General features: G+C 36.8%; 2 protein-coding genes and 1 long non-coding RNA gene across 10 annotated transcripts in view; 2 read left to right on the plus strand and 1 right to left on the minus strand.

Annotated features, from left to right (window-relative positions):
- Positions 1-2,996, plus strand: part of ARHGEF3 (Rho guanine nucleotide exchange factor 3) — a 124,726-nt gene extending 121,730 nt beyond the window's left edge. For all 5 annotated transcript variants that reach the window (XM_039348147.1, XM_039348148.1, XM_039348149.1 and 2 more), the window contains one exon: positions 107-2,996. In XM_039348147.1, the coding sequence (XP_039204081.1) occupies positions 107-453 (347 nt within the window). In that variant the 3' untranslated portion in view covers positions 454-2,996. The remainder of the gene's footprint in view (positions 1-106) is intronic.
- An 8,147-nt stretch (positions 2,997-11,143) lies between these two features.
- Positions 11,144-14,268, minus strand: LOC120310109. The gene is made up of 3 exons (XR_005557269.1): positions 14,199-14,268; positions 12,300-12,383; positions 11,144-11,647 (listed from the first exon to the last, which is right to left on the minus strand). It is a non-coding gene; the product is annotated as an uncharacterized LOC120310109 (long non-coding RNA).
- A 245-nt stretch (positions 14,269-14,513) lies between these two features.
- Positions 14,514-19,970, plus strand: part of TASOR (transcription activation suppressor) — a 71,164-nt gene continuing 65,707 nt past the window's right edge. For all 4 annotated transcript variants that reach the window (XM_039348141.1, XM_039348138.1, XM_039348139.1 and 1 more), the window contains exon 1: positions 14,514-14,915. In XM_039348141.1, the coding sequence (XP_039204075.1) occupies positions 14,549-14,915 (367 nt within the window). In that variant the 5' untranslated portion in view covers positions 14,514-14,548. The remainder of the gene's footprint in view (positions 14,916-19,970) is intronic.

A 19,970-nucleotide genomic window follows, 5' to 3' on the forward strand; every position in this document is an offset into this window, starting at 1 on the left:
TTGTGTAAAATTACAAACCAAAGCCCAAAAGTTCTGAAAATTAACACAGTATTTAAATCATCTTACAGACAACACTACATATACTGATTTGGTTCCTTTCTTCCAGTTAAAAACTTCTTTAGAATCAGCTTCAAAAATGGATCACAAAGTCAGTCCCACTCATTACAAGCAAATGATACCTTCAATAAACAGTTGTGGCTCAACTCTATCCGTCAAGCCAAAGAACTGATTTTGCGTGCCTCGGGTGAGAGTGGAGTCCTTGATTTGGAAGGATCTGTATTAGCATCAAGTAGGAACAGTATATTCCAGCAAGAATCCAAGTCTGAACAAATGGACCAGTCAGACAGTGGATCTAACTGCAGCATGGACACTAGCGAAATCAGCCTTGAGTGTGACCACATGCAAGAGACAGATTCTTGGGAGAATGACAGAGAGTTAGAAAGCAATGTCTGACAAAAGCTTCAAGAGGCTTTCAGTGTCTTATATGTACGTATTTGGATTCCATATGTGGAGCAAGAAGCACTTTTTAATATTTTTGTGACAATATCAATTCAATCCCTATTATATTTGTACCTGTTGACCATAATACTGTAACTGCCAGTATGTGTGATTTGGAATGTATGGCAACCATAGTCTTGTGATAGTCTGTAAATGTCTCAGTGGTTGAGACAGGTACTTGAGCAATTATTTCACACATCCTGTTGGTAGACATGATTTCTAAACTACTGGTTTAGACATACTATATAGCAGGTGTCCCTGTTTATAAAGTGCCCACATTTGATGTTTCAAATGGCAACCGAACACAAGTTGTCTGCATGGCATTGTTAGAGTATTAAAGTCAGGAAGTTAGAAAAGACATGGTTTCAGAAAGCTTGAAGTTACAACTGAGTTACTTATTACCCAGTGATTTGACATAAGTACATTACTTGACATTAAGTACATTACTTGCATGGGTGCATAAGCTATGACAAGTAGCATATTAGACAGTGGAAGGTGTTCAAAAAATGAGGACTCAAGTGATGTCCAACTTTTATAAAGCAGTGCTATATCTTAGGATAAACTAAAATACTAAGTCAGCAATAAAATACAGCTTGATTTAAATATTTAGGGTGAAATTTAAGATACACATGTCAACAATTAACATGGCTAATGCAATAAAATAGGGTTTCTCTAAGTGCATACATGCAAGAAAATCATTTGAAAATTGGTACTTCTTTAATACGGAAAATCTAAAACTTTGTATGATTGTGCTGTGAAATAAGCAGATTCAATTTTAATAAACATTAAAAGCATGGAAGCACCAAAAATGACAGCTGAAATATTTTGAGTTCATTTAAACAGAATTATTTTGCTTCGTGTAGCCTTTCTGAGGTAACATATCACTTTGTACATAAAATGGTGGCTTTTTTAGTTTGTCTTACATTTTAAAAATAAAAATTATAATCAAGACTTATCGTGGGAAAATTAGTTGGGTAAGCAGCAAATAAACCTTCTCTTTCTCAGTTTCCATGATTGCTCATATTCCTAGCCTTCGTTGTAGATACAGATGGAGATGCCTGACAGGGAAAGGATGGCAAATGATAAAAGAAGCCACAAGGTCCATCCCTTTTATACATGTGTTGTGACATCACAAACACATACAACAGGAACAAACTTAGAGGATGACACTGCTTTGTTTTTTTTCATTTTGACAAAAGCATCATATCCTGTTGCCACCACTGAGACTAGATAACTTCTGTCATGAATTCTGTATAAGAAACTTGTTTAATATACTTCTCATATTAAAATTCAGAATACATATAATGTGATTCAGATGTAAACATTATCAACCTTGCAAAAATTTGGAATAGGGATTCCCCACTAGAAAACATTAGAAAGGCCAAGTTTTTAAGTTAATTCACTTTCATGTTTATAAAGTGTATTATCAGGAGTTTAAACTGCTTAGTTAATAGTGATTAAAATAAGCCATGATTGCCACAATTAAAATCATGATTCAGATATTTTCATCTAACAGACCTCCCGATAAAGCATTGGCTTCTTTAGCACCAATCTGTACCATTCTATAATTCTCTGTTTTGAGAACTGTCTGTAGCACCTACTCTTATTCTAGTAACTCAACTGCAAAGTGTTCCGATTAACATCTCAGAAAAATGTTCAGCTATTCTTTGATTAGCTTCCCCAGCTAAACTTGGGAAAATGCCAATAAACTGGGAAATTGAGTTAAAAAAAGTACAATTAGGTTTGAACAAGAATAAATTTAGTATTTTACTGATTTCTTATAAATGGGCCTATAATACACAACTTAGTGCACTGAAATATAATTATTACTATTATTTTCCATACAGTATAGACTCCTCAGTACAACAGTAATGTTGAAAAAATGTATACATCAAACATTTTATGTTTACAGAAAAACTAGGGGAGTAAATAAGGTATCAGGTTTTTTTTATGTTTCACAATCTGTTACACATAATTATGTTAAAATAATCAGTATATAATAGATTATTTTACTTTTTTTAAAAAAAGTATGAATTACAATTATCATTGTTTAGGATATTTCTGTATGTATAGGATTAAAATATTATGATCATGTTTCAATCTTGTAATTTATTTAACTTGCTTTATTCTGGAAAATGTTCACCAATCAAGGGAAGCAGATCCAGTGACGTGGTTTAATGCAATGTTCCAGACTGGGCTTGGAGTATTAGTTACAAAGGAGACACAATAGAAAATACATTAAACTACAATCTTACCATTTTTACAGTCTTACAACACATGGGAATAAGTCCAAATGACACAATGGGACTATTTCTCAGTAAATATACCAAGGATTGTGTGCTTAAGTTGTGAACTACTGAACTGACAAATACTTGCCAAAATGTTAGAGAGGTTGTATGTTTTCATTTATTAAAAATACTGTATTAGTGATTAAATATTTTTGCATAATAGCCTTATACTGTTCTCAAAACATTTCAAATAAATTACACTGAATTATGTTTCATATCTCCATGCTTAATTGGGAAAGGTAGAATATCTCTTCAAAGTATTATTAATTTTATATTTTAGCTAAACATTGTATATTACTGCTGTTCAAAATGGTAGGTTTATGAAGGATTTGAAATGTGAGAGCTATGGAATGAATTTTATCAAATTCTTTTTAATCAGTTTTAAGATGTTTGCTATATCTGAACAGGAACAAACACCGGCAATTGTTGCAGTCCAGGATCAAAATGAGTATTCCCTTAGAAATCTTACAATAGGAGTTGATTTTATTTTTTTTAAAGGGAAGCAAATAACATTTATGTACTAGGAAATACAATAGGACTGGGTAATTCATTCAAAAGACATGCTTCGTGTGCTATAACTGCTTCAGTAATTTAAAGAGGGAAACTTCTTTTTCTATAGCTTCCTTCAATCTCTTCTATGATTAATAGGTTAAACTTTTATGCATATTTAAGACATCAGGCAAGACATTATGGGGATCTTTCTGCTAAAATTTTAGAATGGTTCTCCCAAGCCAACCAATGCTAAGTATTGTATTTTATGAAAAAAGCATATCTTTAGGGTAACGATAGACCTCAGTTTCTTCTCCAGCCAAGTGGATTTTTGAGATTTGGAAAACATGGTTTCCTTTACAACTTTAATATTAAAATTCTGAAGGCATCAGGGCATGTAGGCGGTCACGGAGTATAGACATATGAGGCACAAGGAAAGTAAAGGCCAAAGTGGTTCTAAGAGTAGTAGGAGCCATAGGGGTCTGTGACTCCTAAGTTGGAAGCGTGGCTCCAACAGATCCCAGGAACATCAGAGCTCTCTGTCCAAAAAAGAGGCATGCTAAGAACAGCCAAGACACTCTGCAAAACCCTCCAATTCCCAGGCCCTGAGATTAAGGAAGATATATACCATCCATAGAGGTGAGAAAGATATGTGTGTGTGTTTTAAATCAGGAGCAGTATGAGTTTCTTGTAAACATACCTGTTCTATGCTGCAATTATTTCTTTTTAAATAAATCCCTCAGACATTTAATATTGCATGGAAATAACATCATGACACTGTTTAAAGCATTAGGCATCATATATACAATGGAAGGACCCAAAATGCCAAACCAAGGCAAAAATAGAAAAGCTCTTGAATATTAAAAAAATCTTAAAGCCCCTCAAATAAAAATAAAAATAGGAATAAACCCAGCTGACTATGGAAAAGCACATACCTATAAAAAAAAGAATGAAGCTGAAAAACTATATGAGGAAGAGAAATGTCTATTTGATATTTTCAAAATTATTGTATTTTGCTATCAGAATGAATTTTACATCTTATCTTCAAATATTTGACAGCAACAGGATTATAACCTTTTACTCCACCAGCAAAAGAAGCAAAATAAACATCACAGGCTAGAAATAAAGGCTGCATCTCTTATTATCTTGTTCCATAAATGTGGTCTTGATTCAGTTTATTATGAAAAAGTAATCTTCAATTGAAAATACAGTGAAACTGTTCAAACTATTACTGCCATCTGCTGGTACTATTTTAATAAAAGTAAAATTGTTTAGAAAAAAAACTTAATTTCTATTCATTTTTTAATATCCAGTAATTATTGCAGTCTAAAGGTCTGATTCTGTGAGAAAACAATGTCTATCAATGTCTCTTCATATCTGGTTCAACATCCCCTTAATAGAATTGCTTAGCTCCTTGTTGGAAGGGACTGATCAGGGTCTTATCTCCTGGGTGCATGCTTTGTACTGCAAGGCAGTACCAGCCCCAGATAAGGAAGCTGCACAACGCAAGCCATCCAAACCCACCAAGGCAAACAATGAAGTTTTGCCCAATAGGGATGCAAATGCTAGTAACCTCTGCTCCCCACCAGTGTATAATCTCTGGAGCAGACTAAAACAGCAAGAAGTGAACCCCAATCTGTCCTCCCAACAACTGAAGGACTCTACACCACCTTCCTCAGCATAATGGAAGCCCAGAGGTGCATGAAGGAGACAATCTGCATCAGAAAATGCCTCATACCTGCCATATAGACTATGATTGTGTTACTGTTTGTAGGCACTTGTCTCAATTTATATAACACTCTGTACCCTCCCATCATAACTCCTAAACCTACAGAGGTTGTATGTGCCTCCCAGGAAACTATTACAGGAACAGCAGTAAGACATTGACGAAGCATCTGTTCCAAGCTCCTTGACATTTCCACCAATTTGTATTTGAGCTTGGTTGAGGCATATTGGGTTGCTCATGATGTGAGCAACCTGAGCAATTGTTGGCTTGTAACTATGGCACAGGACCTGGGGAAAACATGGTGTCTCTGTTTATTAGGCCCACTCCATTACACGGCACTACCAGAAATGGTCTGGCAGCGGCTTGACCCTGGATATACTAAGGCAAGCGGTGCGCAGCCCTTCCAGAACATGATGAAATACTACCACTTGCATGACATCGAAGAGGGTAGAGTATGCATTGGGTCAAATGGCCTCAATATCACCTCCTGAAGTACGATGACACTGGGCTATAGTTCTTGTAATATCAGTGTTCTTACAAATTCCTCATGGAAGTGACATCCTGGAAGTCTTAGAATTAGGCCTTGCTCTTATACCATAAGCAAGGATGCCCTCTTTTGTGACCCTTTTCCTGATAATGACTGTTCCTTTGACCCCTGGAGTAAGTATCTGTGTTTGATCATATGCTGGATACTCCGCTAAAGGGACCTAACGTGGCACCCCTCTTGACAGTCTCACAGAAGTTACATGGTATGATTCTCCAGCTTGCGGTTTGCTGCCAGTTGGCAGGTACAGTAGACTGCACCTTTAGCCACTATTCTTCATTGGTTAAGTTCAATGCACACATTTCCTCTCCTTCATATCTCAGGCCCCAAAATAAGGAGGATCAGGCCACGAAAAGAAGCCAAGGTGGCGCAGCAGTTAGAGTGCAGTACTGCAGCCACTTTAGCTGACTGTGTTCAGCACGTCAGCAGTTCAAATCTCACCGGCTCAAGGTTGACTCAGCCTTCCATCCTTCCGAGGTAGGTAAAATGAGGACCCAGATTGTTGGGGGCAATGTAAATATATATATACATTGCTTACTGGTGTACACCGCTTAGAGAGTGCTTGCACTTAAAGCGGTATATAAGTCTCATAAAGAAATAAATAAATAAGATTGCTGACATGCTTGTTTTCGATCTGGCAAAGTGGCTCCACAACATAATGGCCCCAGAATTGCTACACAATGGACGGTACCAATTTTTGGGGACCCTACTCCCTCAGTTAGGTATTAATATGTTGTTGGAGCAGTGTAAAAAGTTTTCTGACCTAGAACAATTGGTTAATACCACTGCCGTGGTATTGATGCCATCAGGAAAACAGTATTACAAAACAGTATCGCCCTTGATTACCTGCTAGCCAAAGAGGGTGAGGTTTGTAAACTGGTGGGTGAATCTTTCTGTGTTTTCATTCCTGATGGAAATCAAAGCCTGTTTAACGACATTACAAAAATAAGGAAGGCTGTTGCCAAATATCAGGATTCCACATTTATACATGCTTAAACCAGGCTATCTATAATCAAATCTCATTAGAACGTAATATATAGATTGTACAAACTCTGATTATCCTGCATGATTGCTTCCCTGTAGATTTTTAATGATTATTACTTGCTTATTTTGTTAAGTCCTGAAAGATCTCCTGAAACCAGATCATTTCTCTTTTTTTTTTCTCTTCGGGGAACAGCAGATTCCTAACTGTTAACTGTAATAAGGCAAGCACACCAGATGATTAATTCTGAGTCCCATGAAAGGTACACTGTTAATTACATGTGTGATTGTTTGTGGGACTCTTCTGTTTTATGGGCCTAATTAGGATAGGCAAGGGAAATATGCCCATTTGCTGATGTGGCACCTTGAGCAGCCAAATATCTGGGGCTAGCCTTTACTGATAGTTTTAAGCTTATAAGGAAAAATTAAATTATTAAAAGAAATGTTCCTAAAATATAATAATTATGCATTTTATGTTATTACTGTTTTAACTAGGGTGCAAAAACTAATCTATTACCTATACATAGTAGCAAAGAGATACAGACACCTCTTCTTTGACTTCTAGTAGTTGAGAGGCACTTTGCAGACCAGATATGGCTCTAATTAGAACCATTTTAAGTGAATATGTGAAAATGTTGGTCTGTCAGGGTATTCATGAGGTAGTTTTATACATACATACATACATACATAGTTTTAAAAAATATCTTCTATCCACAGGCTGCTGTTAATTTTAATACATATTACCAACCTTAAGCCTCAGCACTTTGCTGACTTGTGTTTGGAAGCTAAGCAGGTGCTGTCCCAGCTCAATACTGGGATTTGTTGTGTGATGTGTCCTTACTCGAACCGAACTCACTGAGATGGAGATTGTAAAATAAACTGTATTCTGTAGAAAAAGAACACAAGGAGATCTCTCTCAAACTACCAGTTCCTATCCAGTGCTTTTTATACAGTACTTACAAGTTATAGCATATCTGACAAGATGTTCCATGTATTCTGATACCAATTTCTTTGGAATAATCAGCATTTCTACATATAAATATATATAGCTTAGCATAATATACTCCTAAATTATAGTTTAACCACAGGATTTCTACATATGATAGAACATGGCTCTTCCAGGAATCTTCTTGGTTCAGCAATACATCTTTAGCAAAACCATCTACAAGCGTTTTTTGTTTATGCCTTATGCCTTGTCCCATAATATGCCTGGGGTCACATTTTTGCAAGCTAAGCACTATGCTTTCAACATTTATTGGGAAATTAGGCCTTCTCTATCACAGGATCAGACCTTGTTAATATTTTGATGGAAGATTATAGGCTAGACTGTGATTTCTCTGGATTTTATCTAAGGAAGAATCACTTAGACAATCACCACAAGAATAGCACTGCTGTTGGTATGTGTGCATGTGGGTGTGGGTGTACTGTATAGCAATAGCACTTAGACTTACATGCTGCTTCACAGTGTTTTACAGCCCTCTCTAAGAGTCAGCATATTTCCCCCAACAATCTGGGTCATTTTACTGACCTCAGAAAGACGGAAGGCTGAGTCAACCTTGAGTCGGTGAGAATCGAACTGCTAGCAGTCATTGGAATAATGTATAGTACAACAAATGATGTATAGTGCAACATGAAATCTAGAGAAAATTGTCTGAAACAACAACAAATATCCACTTACAATTTCTAGAAGTTTGGGAGAAAATATTAAGAGAATAAAAATAAACACAGGAAAAGTTGGCACTGAGAACTGTCTATTTATTGAACAATGTCCATAATGGCCTAGTATGTATATAACGTTAAGCCACAATTGATCATCAGGAAATCTAAGGGCGATTATAGAGTTATTAGATACAACACAGATTGTTTAATTTGTAACAAAATTATTACTCAATAAGCCAATTAAAAAAGATTGAAGAAAGGGGCAAGACAGAAGTTAAAACTGAATACTTAGAACCAGATGATTCTTCTGCAATATAGTTGAAGATTTTCAAAAGAATGCTGATGAAACAATTAACAGAGGTAATAAATGTCAAGCATTTCCTCCTTTTGTGGCTGGAAGTTTTTATATATTCTTCGTTTATAAGGAGGGAACAAACAACAGTGCTGAACAGGCCTTTTTCCTTATTGGATATAGATTGTACGCTTTTAATAGCTTCTCTTGCAAAAAGGTTACATAGTCTCTTAGGCAAAATAATTTATCCTGATTCAGTTGGATCTGTCCCAAAGAAATAGATGAATCATAGTATCAGACATATTTTGAATGCTACTGATAATATAGGAAATAAGCAAAATTTGGTCTGACTGTCCAGTTTTAATCTACTATCAGGTTGTTTGACCTGAGTTGCAGATTGCACCATATTACCATTTAGTTAGAGTACTATAGAAGGATTCTCAGAAAGCCTGCATAAATACTCCAATTTGATACAACTGTGCAATGCTGAACAGATTATTCAGTTATATGCAGCCTATTAAATTTTTGTCACAAATATAAAAGAAGAAAACCCTCAGGCTTCTCCTCTCTTGCTTTGTTGTTAAATATTTATTTTCATGAAAGCAAACATGCTAAAATATTTAATCATTGGAGAAATAATTCATATGGACTGCAAGTTTTAATCTGCAATCTAGGAAAAATGGAATATTTTCACTGAAATGTTCAGATATGCCTCAATGGTTTCAGTGTTTTTAAATAAACAATAATGTATAGTTAAAAAGGAATTGCAAAAACTTTTAGGTCCACTAGGCAGGCCAAAAATCAATTCCAACAGAAGACTAGAATTATACTTTGCTGAAGTAAACCATAACAGAAGTTTCATTATACTATCCCTCCCCTCCTCCTTACACTTCAACAAATCAGGGGGTCATTTGCCTAAGCTGCTTCAAAATATTATCCTGCTTTTCAGTACTAAATATTTCAGCCTTCTTTGTTTAGGTCAGGCATGTCAAACTCGCGACATCACATGACATCGCACGACGTCTCGGAGCTTTTTCGCCATTGCTGGCAATGGGGTAGGCGCAGCTCCGGTATGATAAAACTGGCCCACGGGCCAGCAGTTTTGACACCCCTGGTCTAGGTAATAGTTTTTTTATACAGTATGTCAGTCATGATCATTTCCCTCATTTTCTAATAAAACAAGGTGGCACATTTAAAGATTTGACCAATTTGGATTGCTTATAACATAAAAGCCAGATAACCTCTTAAGGCGTATATAGAAATTATGATTGAATATGATTCAGGAAGTGAAAAAGCCAATTTTATATGAAAAAAATGAATGTAGAAGTTAAGACAATTGATATGTAACAATGGGAATTACCAATGGAAGAAAAGTATGTTTACTGGTATGAAAACATTTACTGGTATTGTTTTCTACTGATATAGTATTTCAGTATTGTCAAAATGAAAAATTCATATAAAACTGTTGTCAACATTGCAATGATCTTGGCTGAAACCATTTTTGTTTCGTTTGCCACAGTACTGGGAGGGGGATGGGTGGTTTTAATGTTAGGCTAAACAATATTTTGTCCCATGGGAACCAAGGTCATTGCTGCCTGATTTTTATGGGCTAAGCCTTCCGTTAGAAAACCTGCAAAAGTATTCTATTGGGGAACATCGTTGATTACATTGTGCTGGGATGGGAAGTTCAATTTTGTAACATTTTAATGCTTGGGAGGGAACTACATGATGGATCCTGTTAGAATATTTGCCAATTATTAATGACAGATAATTATGTCTTAATTTCTGATGTGATATAAATTTTAAAGTACCAAATTAACATATGATTATTAGGGTAGTTATATTTGGTTTTAGTCTTGTTTCTTCAAGGCAGTGTTGACTCCAGGTGATTGCCTGGACAAGTTTCTGCAGATTTCTTGGCATTTTTGGAAGTGGTTTGCCTTTGCCTTCCTCTATGGCCATGAGCAATTGGTCCAGGGTCACCCAGCTGGCCTTTTGCCTAAAGCAGGACTAGAACTCCCAATCTCCAGTATTCTAGTTTAGTGGCTTTACACCTGGGACGGGTTTTTGGTTATCATTTTCCTTCTTCCCTTTTCCAATTTAATGTTACTTGTAAGAATAGTGGAATATTTTTCCTTTTTCAACATTTTGTAAATTGTGTATTTTTTCCTTTTTCCTTGTTTTCATTCTTTAAGGATCTTTGAAATAATTATCTTTTAAAATAAAATATTGTTTTCAAAAAATACAAAAAAACTTTACAAATAAAATAAAATATTGTTTTTAAAAATAAAAACACAAAAAAAATCCACTGAGCCATAATGGATATTTTCAGAGATTATGTTCAGACAACAAACCAGATATAATCTGTTGGTAGAAATTCTAGCCCACTGAATAACACCAAACAGCAAGTTGAAATTAGATAGAGATTTATTGACTACAATGGTTTGTAAAGCGTGGTGGACTCCAAATAAATATTTGAGCCACACCTAAGTCACAGCGAAAACACACATTATATACATTCTATCCCGATGCCTTGGCCCCTCCTCTGAGGTTACAATCTTATCAGAGCCGCCTAAACAAAATACATTATCCCTGCCCCTTACTATTTTGCTTCACCTATTCCCTTATATGTACTTTATCATGAAATCCTAAAGCTCAGTGTGGAAATCCTATAGCCTACGTGCAGAACTCTTACAAAGTACGTGTACATGTAGAAATTGTGTAGAAATCTTGCAGTCTATGTGTAGATATTTTGTGTAGAAATCTTACAGTCTACACGTAGAAATTTTACACAGTACGTGTCACTTAACTTTACTTTTTATTCTAAAATTTTATTCCTAACATTACTAATTAATCACTCATTTTTTATAACTAAATCAGCCTTGGTATTTTTCATTCAAAAGCCAGCTATGAGAGAGGTAATGTTATCCTAATAGTTTTTGAATATTGCCACACTTTTTGACAAATGTTTTATAGACTGTAGTTCATGAAACTTTAAAACTTTTATCTTGATGAAAATTGCTGCACCTAAGAGGATCATCTACACATACCACGTAGTAAATCCAAAGTGCTGATTTTTTCCTCTGCAATGTTGCCTAGGCAACTGAAGTACCAACTTTCAATTCTTATATTCATTAACCTGTAAATCAGAAGCAGGTTTTTTTTCTCCTCTGGGGAAAAAATGTAAAAGACAGAATTTACTCAGTGAAATAAAGATGTGATAAGTTCTGTGAAACCTAATTCATTCTTTTGAATTAAGAGTTAAAATTTATGAAATCTTAATCACATTATTTCTTATAAGCCTTATTGATAGCTGATCCTAAATCCTATATGAATTTATCTCAATATATTTCCTTCCATCATAATAATTATTCCTATTCTTGGTTTAACCAGGTAATTAAGTATGCAAGCTACTACATAGTAAAACTCATAACAAGCAAAGTAGCAGGCTTTTGTTAGGTTAAACATGTTTTAGTAATTTTAACTAATTAGGGTTATCCATTAACAAACAAGGTTCATACAATATACTTTGTGTTCAAATTTCTTTTTGGTGGTTAAGTGTTTGATAACCACAATGGAAAGATTCAAGTGGGGATCACAATGAGAAAAAATAATCCCATGATATCCAAGCAAAACTGCTAAGAATATAAATTTCAGTTGTCTTTTGGTAGCACAGAAAGTATCTACTATATACACTTTTCTTGCTACTGGCCATGCTGGCTTGGTCTGATGGAACTGAATCCAAACTTAAAGTAATGTAGAGGAAATGAAGTAACATAGATTTACCTGAGCTGTAGAGGAAATGAAGTAACATAGATTTACCTGAGCTTAGATCTATCCAAATTGGTCTCACAGAACTGTACCATTACAGTGATGTGTGAATGTTTTGAGATAGCTGTGAAGCATCTGCAAAGAACACATATATAGCACATATGGATGAGCTGCCCGTTGTTTTCCATCCTCCCCCATTATTGCATTCAGATTTATAACAACAACAACAACAACAATAATAATGTTGGAAGGGACCTTGGAGGTCATCGAGTCCAACCCCCTGATCAGGCAGGAAATAAGCCTGGATGACAGAGTCAACCATGAGCTACTCAGGATTGAACTTCTGACAGTAAGCAGAGTTAGCCTGTAATAACTGGATTCTATCACTGCACCACCACAGCTCCCAGAAACAAGAGAAGCTTACTTACTCTTTACTAACGTGCACTTTTCTTTCTTTTCCAATTATTAGTTGTACTATAGGAAATCTCTCATTTCACTATCAATTTGTATTCTTTTAATAACTGAAATATAACAGGGATCAGCAGGAATTTTTTTAAAAAATGATGAAGCTACAATGAATTCTACTTAGTAAGTTGATCAGAAATCTAAGGATAGCCTTGATGGAACATATATGCAGTTAGCCCAGTTACCTTAGCAGGCCTTTAGGATCATGGAAAGACTATTTCTTTACTCCTTTATCTTATCTACCAAATGCCAGCTTCCCTGTGTGACGTGATAGCTAAGAAAATATATAAATATGTGTCTCATTTCTGTTCAGGGTTCCCTCTTGCTTTTTAGTGAAGGAAAAGCTGACCCCAAAAGCTGTGTGGACAATTAGCAGAGTTTGCTTTTATTTATGAAGAGAAACAATGGGTTCTATCACATTACCACAGAGAAAGCTGAGGTAGAGACTACCTCTTACAGTTCTCAATCTACTATGGCAGGGGTCTTCAAAGTTGGCCCTTTTATGACTTGTGGACTTCAACTCCCAGAATTCCTCAGCCAGGCATACTGGCTGAGGAATTCTGGAAGTTGAAGTCCACAACTCATAAAAGGGCCAAGTTTGAAGACCCCTGTACTATGGTAATTAAATTATTTTATAGGTGTATAACCTTATATCCAAAGCAAAATGTGTCCTATGTCCAGAATTTATCAGTTTGTAACTTTTTATATAGACATGGCAAACATTATTAGATATATAATGGGAAAATTCACTCATTTTAATTTCAACTTGAAACAAGTCAATTTTAATATTTAGGAGAATATGGCTAATAATGCACAATTTAATTGTCCCAAAATACTGAGGAACATGCTTTTGCATCTTAAAGGTTTCTGTGAAGAGACAAAAGTGGAACATTAATTAGAAATCAAATAAACCAAGATGTCCTGTCAATTAAAAAAGCTTATTGAAGTCTGCAATACACAAGCTACCTAAGATATGTATCAAAATACATGAATAACTGGGACGGTTAAAAATAATGTATTTGCAGTAATAAACTAAACTAAGTTTGAAATACAAGTTTTGTTCAATATTTGCTCAGTTTTCTCGTTCCCTGAAAAAGTAGCATTGTATATGCCTCCACATAGAAAACTGCAATATATGTTACTAAAGCGAAAGAAAGTTCTTTTCTACCCTAATTTGGCCATCTTTCTAAACTTTTTGATATCGATGCACTATTTTGGGCTATGAAGGAGGATTAACAGAAAAAGACAGCAAAGGTGAAGTTAAGCCATTTTTAAGAACAGAAAACTGATGCGCATAAATACAGTACTTCAAATACCGAAGAAAAAAAGCACGAAGTTGCTTGCTATTAACACATCTATAAGGAAACCTTTCCCTCCTTCTAGTTAAAAATTCAGTTTCCTTCAGGTTAAAGGCGCAGTTAAATCACCATTTTGCGATGACACTGAGGGGAAAAAAAAAGACTCAATAGCCTCTACTTTGCGTACAATCACCAAGGCCAAACTCGATCGTCGACCACGGCCACGCGCTACTCCACGGGCCGCCACGCCCTTCCACATCCCCGCAGAGAGCGCGGGGCCTGCCTCCTCAAATTTATCAAAACCGCTGAACGCTGATTGGCTGCGAGGAGAGGTGAAAAAGCTCCTCCTCTTTCCTGACGCCCCAGCGCCATGTTATAGTGAAAACGGGGAGGGAAGGAGCGGGAAGCGGTGGCTCGCTGGGTAGGTGGAGGGTGGAGGCGGCGTTGGGGGCGCCCTGCATGGCGTTGAGGAAGGGGGGGGTCTCGCTGGGGGAGAAGCGCAGGGTCGTTTCTTTCTTGACTGTGTTGCGCAGTTGAATGGCGGATGCCGCGGCTATGAGTGGCGGTGAAAAAGCGCCCGAGCCCTCTCAGCGGGTGGAAGATAGCTGCGGCCTCTTCGGTGTGGAGAACGGAGCTGCAGCAGCCGAAGCGGACGATGGCAAACAAAATGGCGCCCGCTCTGGAAGAAGCCGAAGTGATGAGTCGCCGCTGCTAAACACTGTCGTCGTAGAGGGCAGGGACTCCCCGCGCAGTGGCCATCGCAAGACTGGAGTCTCCGGGGCCTTCGAGCAGACACAGGCACAGCCCCTTAGCGAGGGGCTAGGGGCCTCGTTCCTCAGAGCCCCCGAAGATCTGCCTCTTAAGAAAAACTTTCAGATTCCCAGGAAGAGCAGAGAAAAGAAAGGTTGTTACCTCGAATTCCCCTCTCCCCCACCCTTCCTTTTCCTTCCTTCCTTTATCCTCCTCTCGCTCGGCGTACATGGTGACATCGCGCACCCCTGCATGCAGCTGCCGGCGGGCGTGGAGAAAGCCGCCTCTAGGCAGCCTCACAGAAAGGCGAGCGAGCGGGAGATCCGGGCAAACGATTGTACTTCGCAGGAAAGGAAAGAAAGAGAGAGGCTTATGGAAAATGCGACCCGCTTGGGTTTGAAATGAAATTCTTTAGAACCGGAAGAATCCGAATGCGCTTCGGGGGGCTGGGAAAAAGGCTGGATGATAATGCCGCCGCCAAAGTCCGATGCTCGCGGAAGAGATGGCTCTCGAGGGAGCTTGACTTGGCTCCTTCGCGCTCTCTGCAACAGAGGAAAGTCCTCCGCTTAGGGGTTAGGCGGGCGACACGGTTAAAGGCGTTCATTTCCGTGAGATGCTCTAGAAAAATTTCACTTCTCCACAAGGCGCTTTTTCTCCCGCGTATTTAAGGACGGAAGTGGTTCTGCGCCACGTGTCCTTCAAAGGAAGCTTAGTGGTTCATTCCACTTGTTCTTCGTGTCTGATCTTGTCTTGTGAATGGGGCCTTTTGTGGCAACTCACAACACGTTTCGTCTTAACTTAGCTTTCATTTGAAATCTACTTTCAATCCTTTTTCTTCAAAAGCGGATTATTTCTTAAATTTCAGTAAAGATAGGGAGAGGAGGTATCATCTATTAGAGTTATAAATACCGCTGCCTATTTCTCATTCTTTGAGAAGATTCCTCAACTTAAGCAGTATTAGAATAGACTTGTATAAGGAGAAAGGTAAGGTAGGTTGACCTTGAAACTGACACGGTTGATTTATATCACACAGGTAAATCAAATGTTGTTAGGTTGAGAGTCTTAATTAATAATGGGCCAAACAATGCCTTTTTAAATTAAAAACCATTATCTTGAAATGGGAAACTAGAAGAGCAATCCAGATTCATATCTTTACAGACATCTCAAATTCTTGGTTCTATTCCAAATAATCAGTCTTGAATTTTCAGATACAGATTGTATTAGTGCCACTTTTTAATCTGTTGCCATTGTATATTCTTTATAGGAGGTACAAGGATCTTTAGGTTCTTGAAGATAAATTTTATCACTGCAACATTTTTTTGCTATTTGCATTGGCCATTTCTTGTTAACTGAATGTACTTAAGAACACATTGATTTTAATAGATTTAAAAATGAACTTAAACATTTAAAAAGCGATAGTCTTTTTCCTCTTAAAGATTATTCTGATTTGATCTGTATTCCAACACTGGGAAAATCTCAGCCCAAATGGAAAATTATTGTGCCATTACATAAAGGGATGATCCAGCAAATGTCTGTTCAATTTGTAAATAGGCAAAGAAGCTTCATGAGAAATTACTGTTTCATAACAGAATAGTTACAGAAGATACGACGTTAGATACTTAAATTTTTTGGATGAAATAAATAGCTATGGTAGTTACTATTTTTTGTTAAAAATTAAGACCCTGAATTTAAGAGTCTTTAGAAAGGTTAGAGTGAAAAATCCATTTCTTTGGCATCATTGATGTCTTCTGTGAAAAATTCTTGATGATTTTTGAATCCCATATTTCTAAGGCACAGAAGAAAATCTCTTCATAGACTTACCCTGTTATTAGCTTCAACATTGGAACAATGTAGAATATTTTGGATCTTTTGGAAGCATATTTCTATTGGTCCCATTTTTTAAAAATGAGAATACTGTAAAATTTTCATCTGTTTAACATCGTTGTTTAAGAATATTGTAAGAAAAATGGAGGATAAATATGATTGTCATCCATTTTCTTAAATGAAGCAAATGAAGTATAATAAGAGGTGGAATTTGATATTGTGGGAACCATGCTATCCAGAGAATTGTAAAAACTGTTTGCCTCGAAATGAGCAAAGCAATGAAGAAACTAATAAGAGGGATTATGTAATTAGTCTCTTGCCAGGGATTGATTGTGGCGAGTTAGAACTCCTTGGAGACAAATGAGAGGAAAATAATTTCTTTTTTTCAGAGGAATTAACTAGAAAATATCTGTAAAGAACTGAAATATAACTTTTTAAAAAAAGCTTCCAAACACAAGAATGTTTGAGACCATTTCATTGAATAGAGTGGTCTCAGAAGTATCAGTTCATACTTTAATCCACATTAAGTGAAGATCTTTTTAATTTTGGAGTGCTAGTGTTTAATTCTAATATAAGGAAGGCAGTAGTAATTGGTGCATTTTCTAGAAAATGGTAATACATACAGAGAAGATTCCTATGAACCATTATCTAAAATTCTTGTTTTGGATGGAGTAACTTAACAAGATAGAGATAAATAGATATATTTCTGAGGAAGCAGTTTGAAGCCTTGTGTGAACATGTCTGATTAACATTGATTTTATATATAAGGTAGAAAAATATCTGTTCATCTCAATTTGTGTCATGGTTTACTTGTTATGAACGGTCTTACATTAAGTCTTCATCACTTTTAAGATTTATCCATTTTACAGCCTGAGATAGGGCATGGGTATCAAACCCGCAACATCACGTGACGTGTCACGATATATCGTGACTTTTTTCCCATTGCTGGCAATGGGGGTGGGCGTGGTTTTAGTGTGATGTATCCGGCCTGTGGGCCGGCAGTTTGACACCCCTGAGATAAGAGTATCCATCATTCTGATATTCTTCTAGATTAGGCAGCTGAATTGACAAATTTAGGGTCTTCATCAGCTTTTTAATATTTTGAACATTGAGTTGTGATTCAAAAGAAACTGACAAGATTCTTTCATAAAAGCCAAAAAAATAGAAAAATCCTCATCTGAAACTTTTAATTTTTTTATTTTAATTTTTTAAATTGGGAATCTGAACTACAAATCTGAGAACTCTTTATTTTATTCAGATATCTTTTTCATTTGTACTATTTATGCTGCTTTGCGTTTGTTCTTTCATATAATGAACAAGGTCTTATATATAGAATTCCCCATCTTTATATTTTGTGAAAGAATTACTGAAGATTGAAAACAATCTAAAACTAATTCTTGATTGAGCAAAGGAATGTGTTTTTTTTTCTAGGCAGGTTTCTAATAATATGTACGAAGTAAGTTGTATGAAATTCTATGCTGACGTTTGGTTTATTGTTGTTGTTAATTGCAAAGTCGTGTCCGACCCATCGCGACCCCATGGACAATGTTCCTCCAGGTCTTCCTGTCCTCTACCATCTTCTGGAGTCCATTTAAGTTCACACCTACTGCTTCAGTGACTCCATCCAGCCATCTCATTCTCTGTCGTCCCCTTCTTCTATTGCCCTCAATCTTTCCCAGCATTAGGCCCTTCTCCAGTGAGTCCTTCCTTCTCATTAGGTGGCCAAAGTATTTGAGTTTCAACTTCAGGATCTGGCCTTCTAAAGAGCAGTCGGGGTTGATCTCTTTTAGGACTAACCGGTTTGATCGCCTTGCAGCCCAGGGGACTCGCAGGAGTCTCCTCCAGCACCATAGTTCAAAGGCCTCAATTCTTTGGCGCTCAGCCTTTCTTATGGTCCAACTTTCACAGCCATACATTGCAACTGGAAAAACCATGGCCTGGAGTATACGCATTTTTGTTGGCAGGGTGATGTCTCTGCTTTTTAGTATGCTGTCTAGATTTGCCATAGCTTTCCTCCCCAGGAGCAAGCGTCTTTTAATTTCTTGGCTGCAGTCCCCATCTGAGGTGATCTTGGAGCCCAGAAAAACAAAATCTGTCACTACCTCCATTTCTTCCCCATCTATTTGCCAGGAATTAAGAGGGCCGGATGCCATGATTTTGGTTTTCTTAATGTTGAGTTTCAAGCCAACTTGACCTTTGGTTATTATGCCCTTAATATAATATGTAATGGAGATTGTTTTTAATAGATACGCCTTATTTTTTTTTTCTTGGCTCGCCTACTTTTTGCAAAAATTGAAACTATTATCAGGGACCACAATACATTGCAGTCTATGAATATAAGATGATATAGAAAGAAGTGAAGATCTGAAACTACTCCTATCCTGAAGAATAGAATAGGCAATCTGCTATCATAGAAATTTCCAAATTCAAATGAATTACACATTTGGGCACAGAATTTAGGTAACTGTGTCAGTTGCTAAAAAATTAATTTGGTTTTGAAAACTTATAAAGTTAAATATTATGGATCCCATCAGGTTACTTTCTGGAGTGCAATTTACATACATAGTCATGGCTCCTTTTTTCCTCACTTTTTCCTTTTCTCCTTACTGTTTCTTGTTCTGTTTAAACCAGCAGTTCTCAACCTATGGGTCGCGACCCCATTTGGGGTCGAACGACCATTTTACGGGGGTCGCCAAACAATGTGATTCGCCATTTTCCCCCCTCGGGGTGCCGCCGCCGCGCATGCGCGCTGCGTCCGTGTGACGGGGTCGCCGTCACACAAACGTTGAGAAACGCTGGTTTAAACTAAGTTCCATGTATCCCTTGATCTTGAATTTTATAAATTTTTGAGAATGTGGTTTAAACAATGGGTGCCTATGCCATTGCACTGAATTGTACTATTTTTGAAAAAGGATAAACATTGAATTCCACAGCCTATCTGCACTTCACATTAACTACATCTCTTCCATATGATGCCTGTTATAAAGAAAGAATTCCAAAAGCACAGTTTAAACTTTTAAAAGTAAAACAAAAGCCTTGCACGATGAAACTTGATTGTTCCCCTTCACCATACAGTGCACATACCCAGCTTTGCCCTGACTCAATGTGGTACATACTAAAACAGGTGTTTTAGATTACAAATTTATCATTTCTGATTGTTATCTATGCTGATAGTTGTAATCTAAGATGTCTAGAGCCATCATTGTGGGTGTGGCTAATAACATGCTGAACCTTTGTATATAATATATGAAGTTTGTGAAACTTGAGCTGAATTCATATATAATTAGTTTGATAGATAATAGAGAAATTACGACTGAATGTTTTAAATAATACAGATCAATTACATTGCAGTATTCATTGAGGTGGATATAAATCAAAAATATAC

This window comes from Crotalus tigris, unplaced genomic scaffold, assembly GCF_016545835.1.
Source record: "Crotalus tigris isolate CLP2741 ecotype Arizona unplaced genomic scaffold, ASM1654583v1 scf7180000018122.1127207, whole genome shotgun sequence".
NCBI lineage: Eukaryota > Metazoa > Chordata > Lepidosauria > Squamata > Viperidae > Crotalus > Crotalus tigris.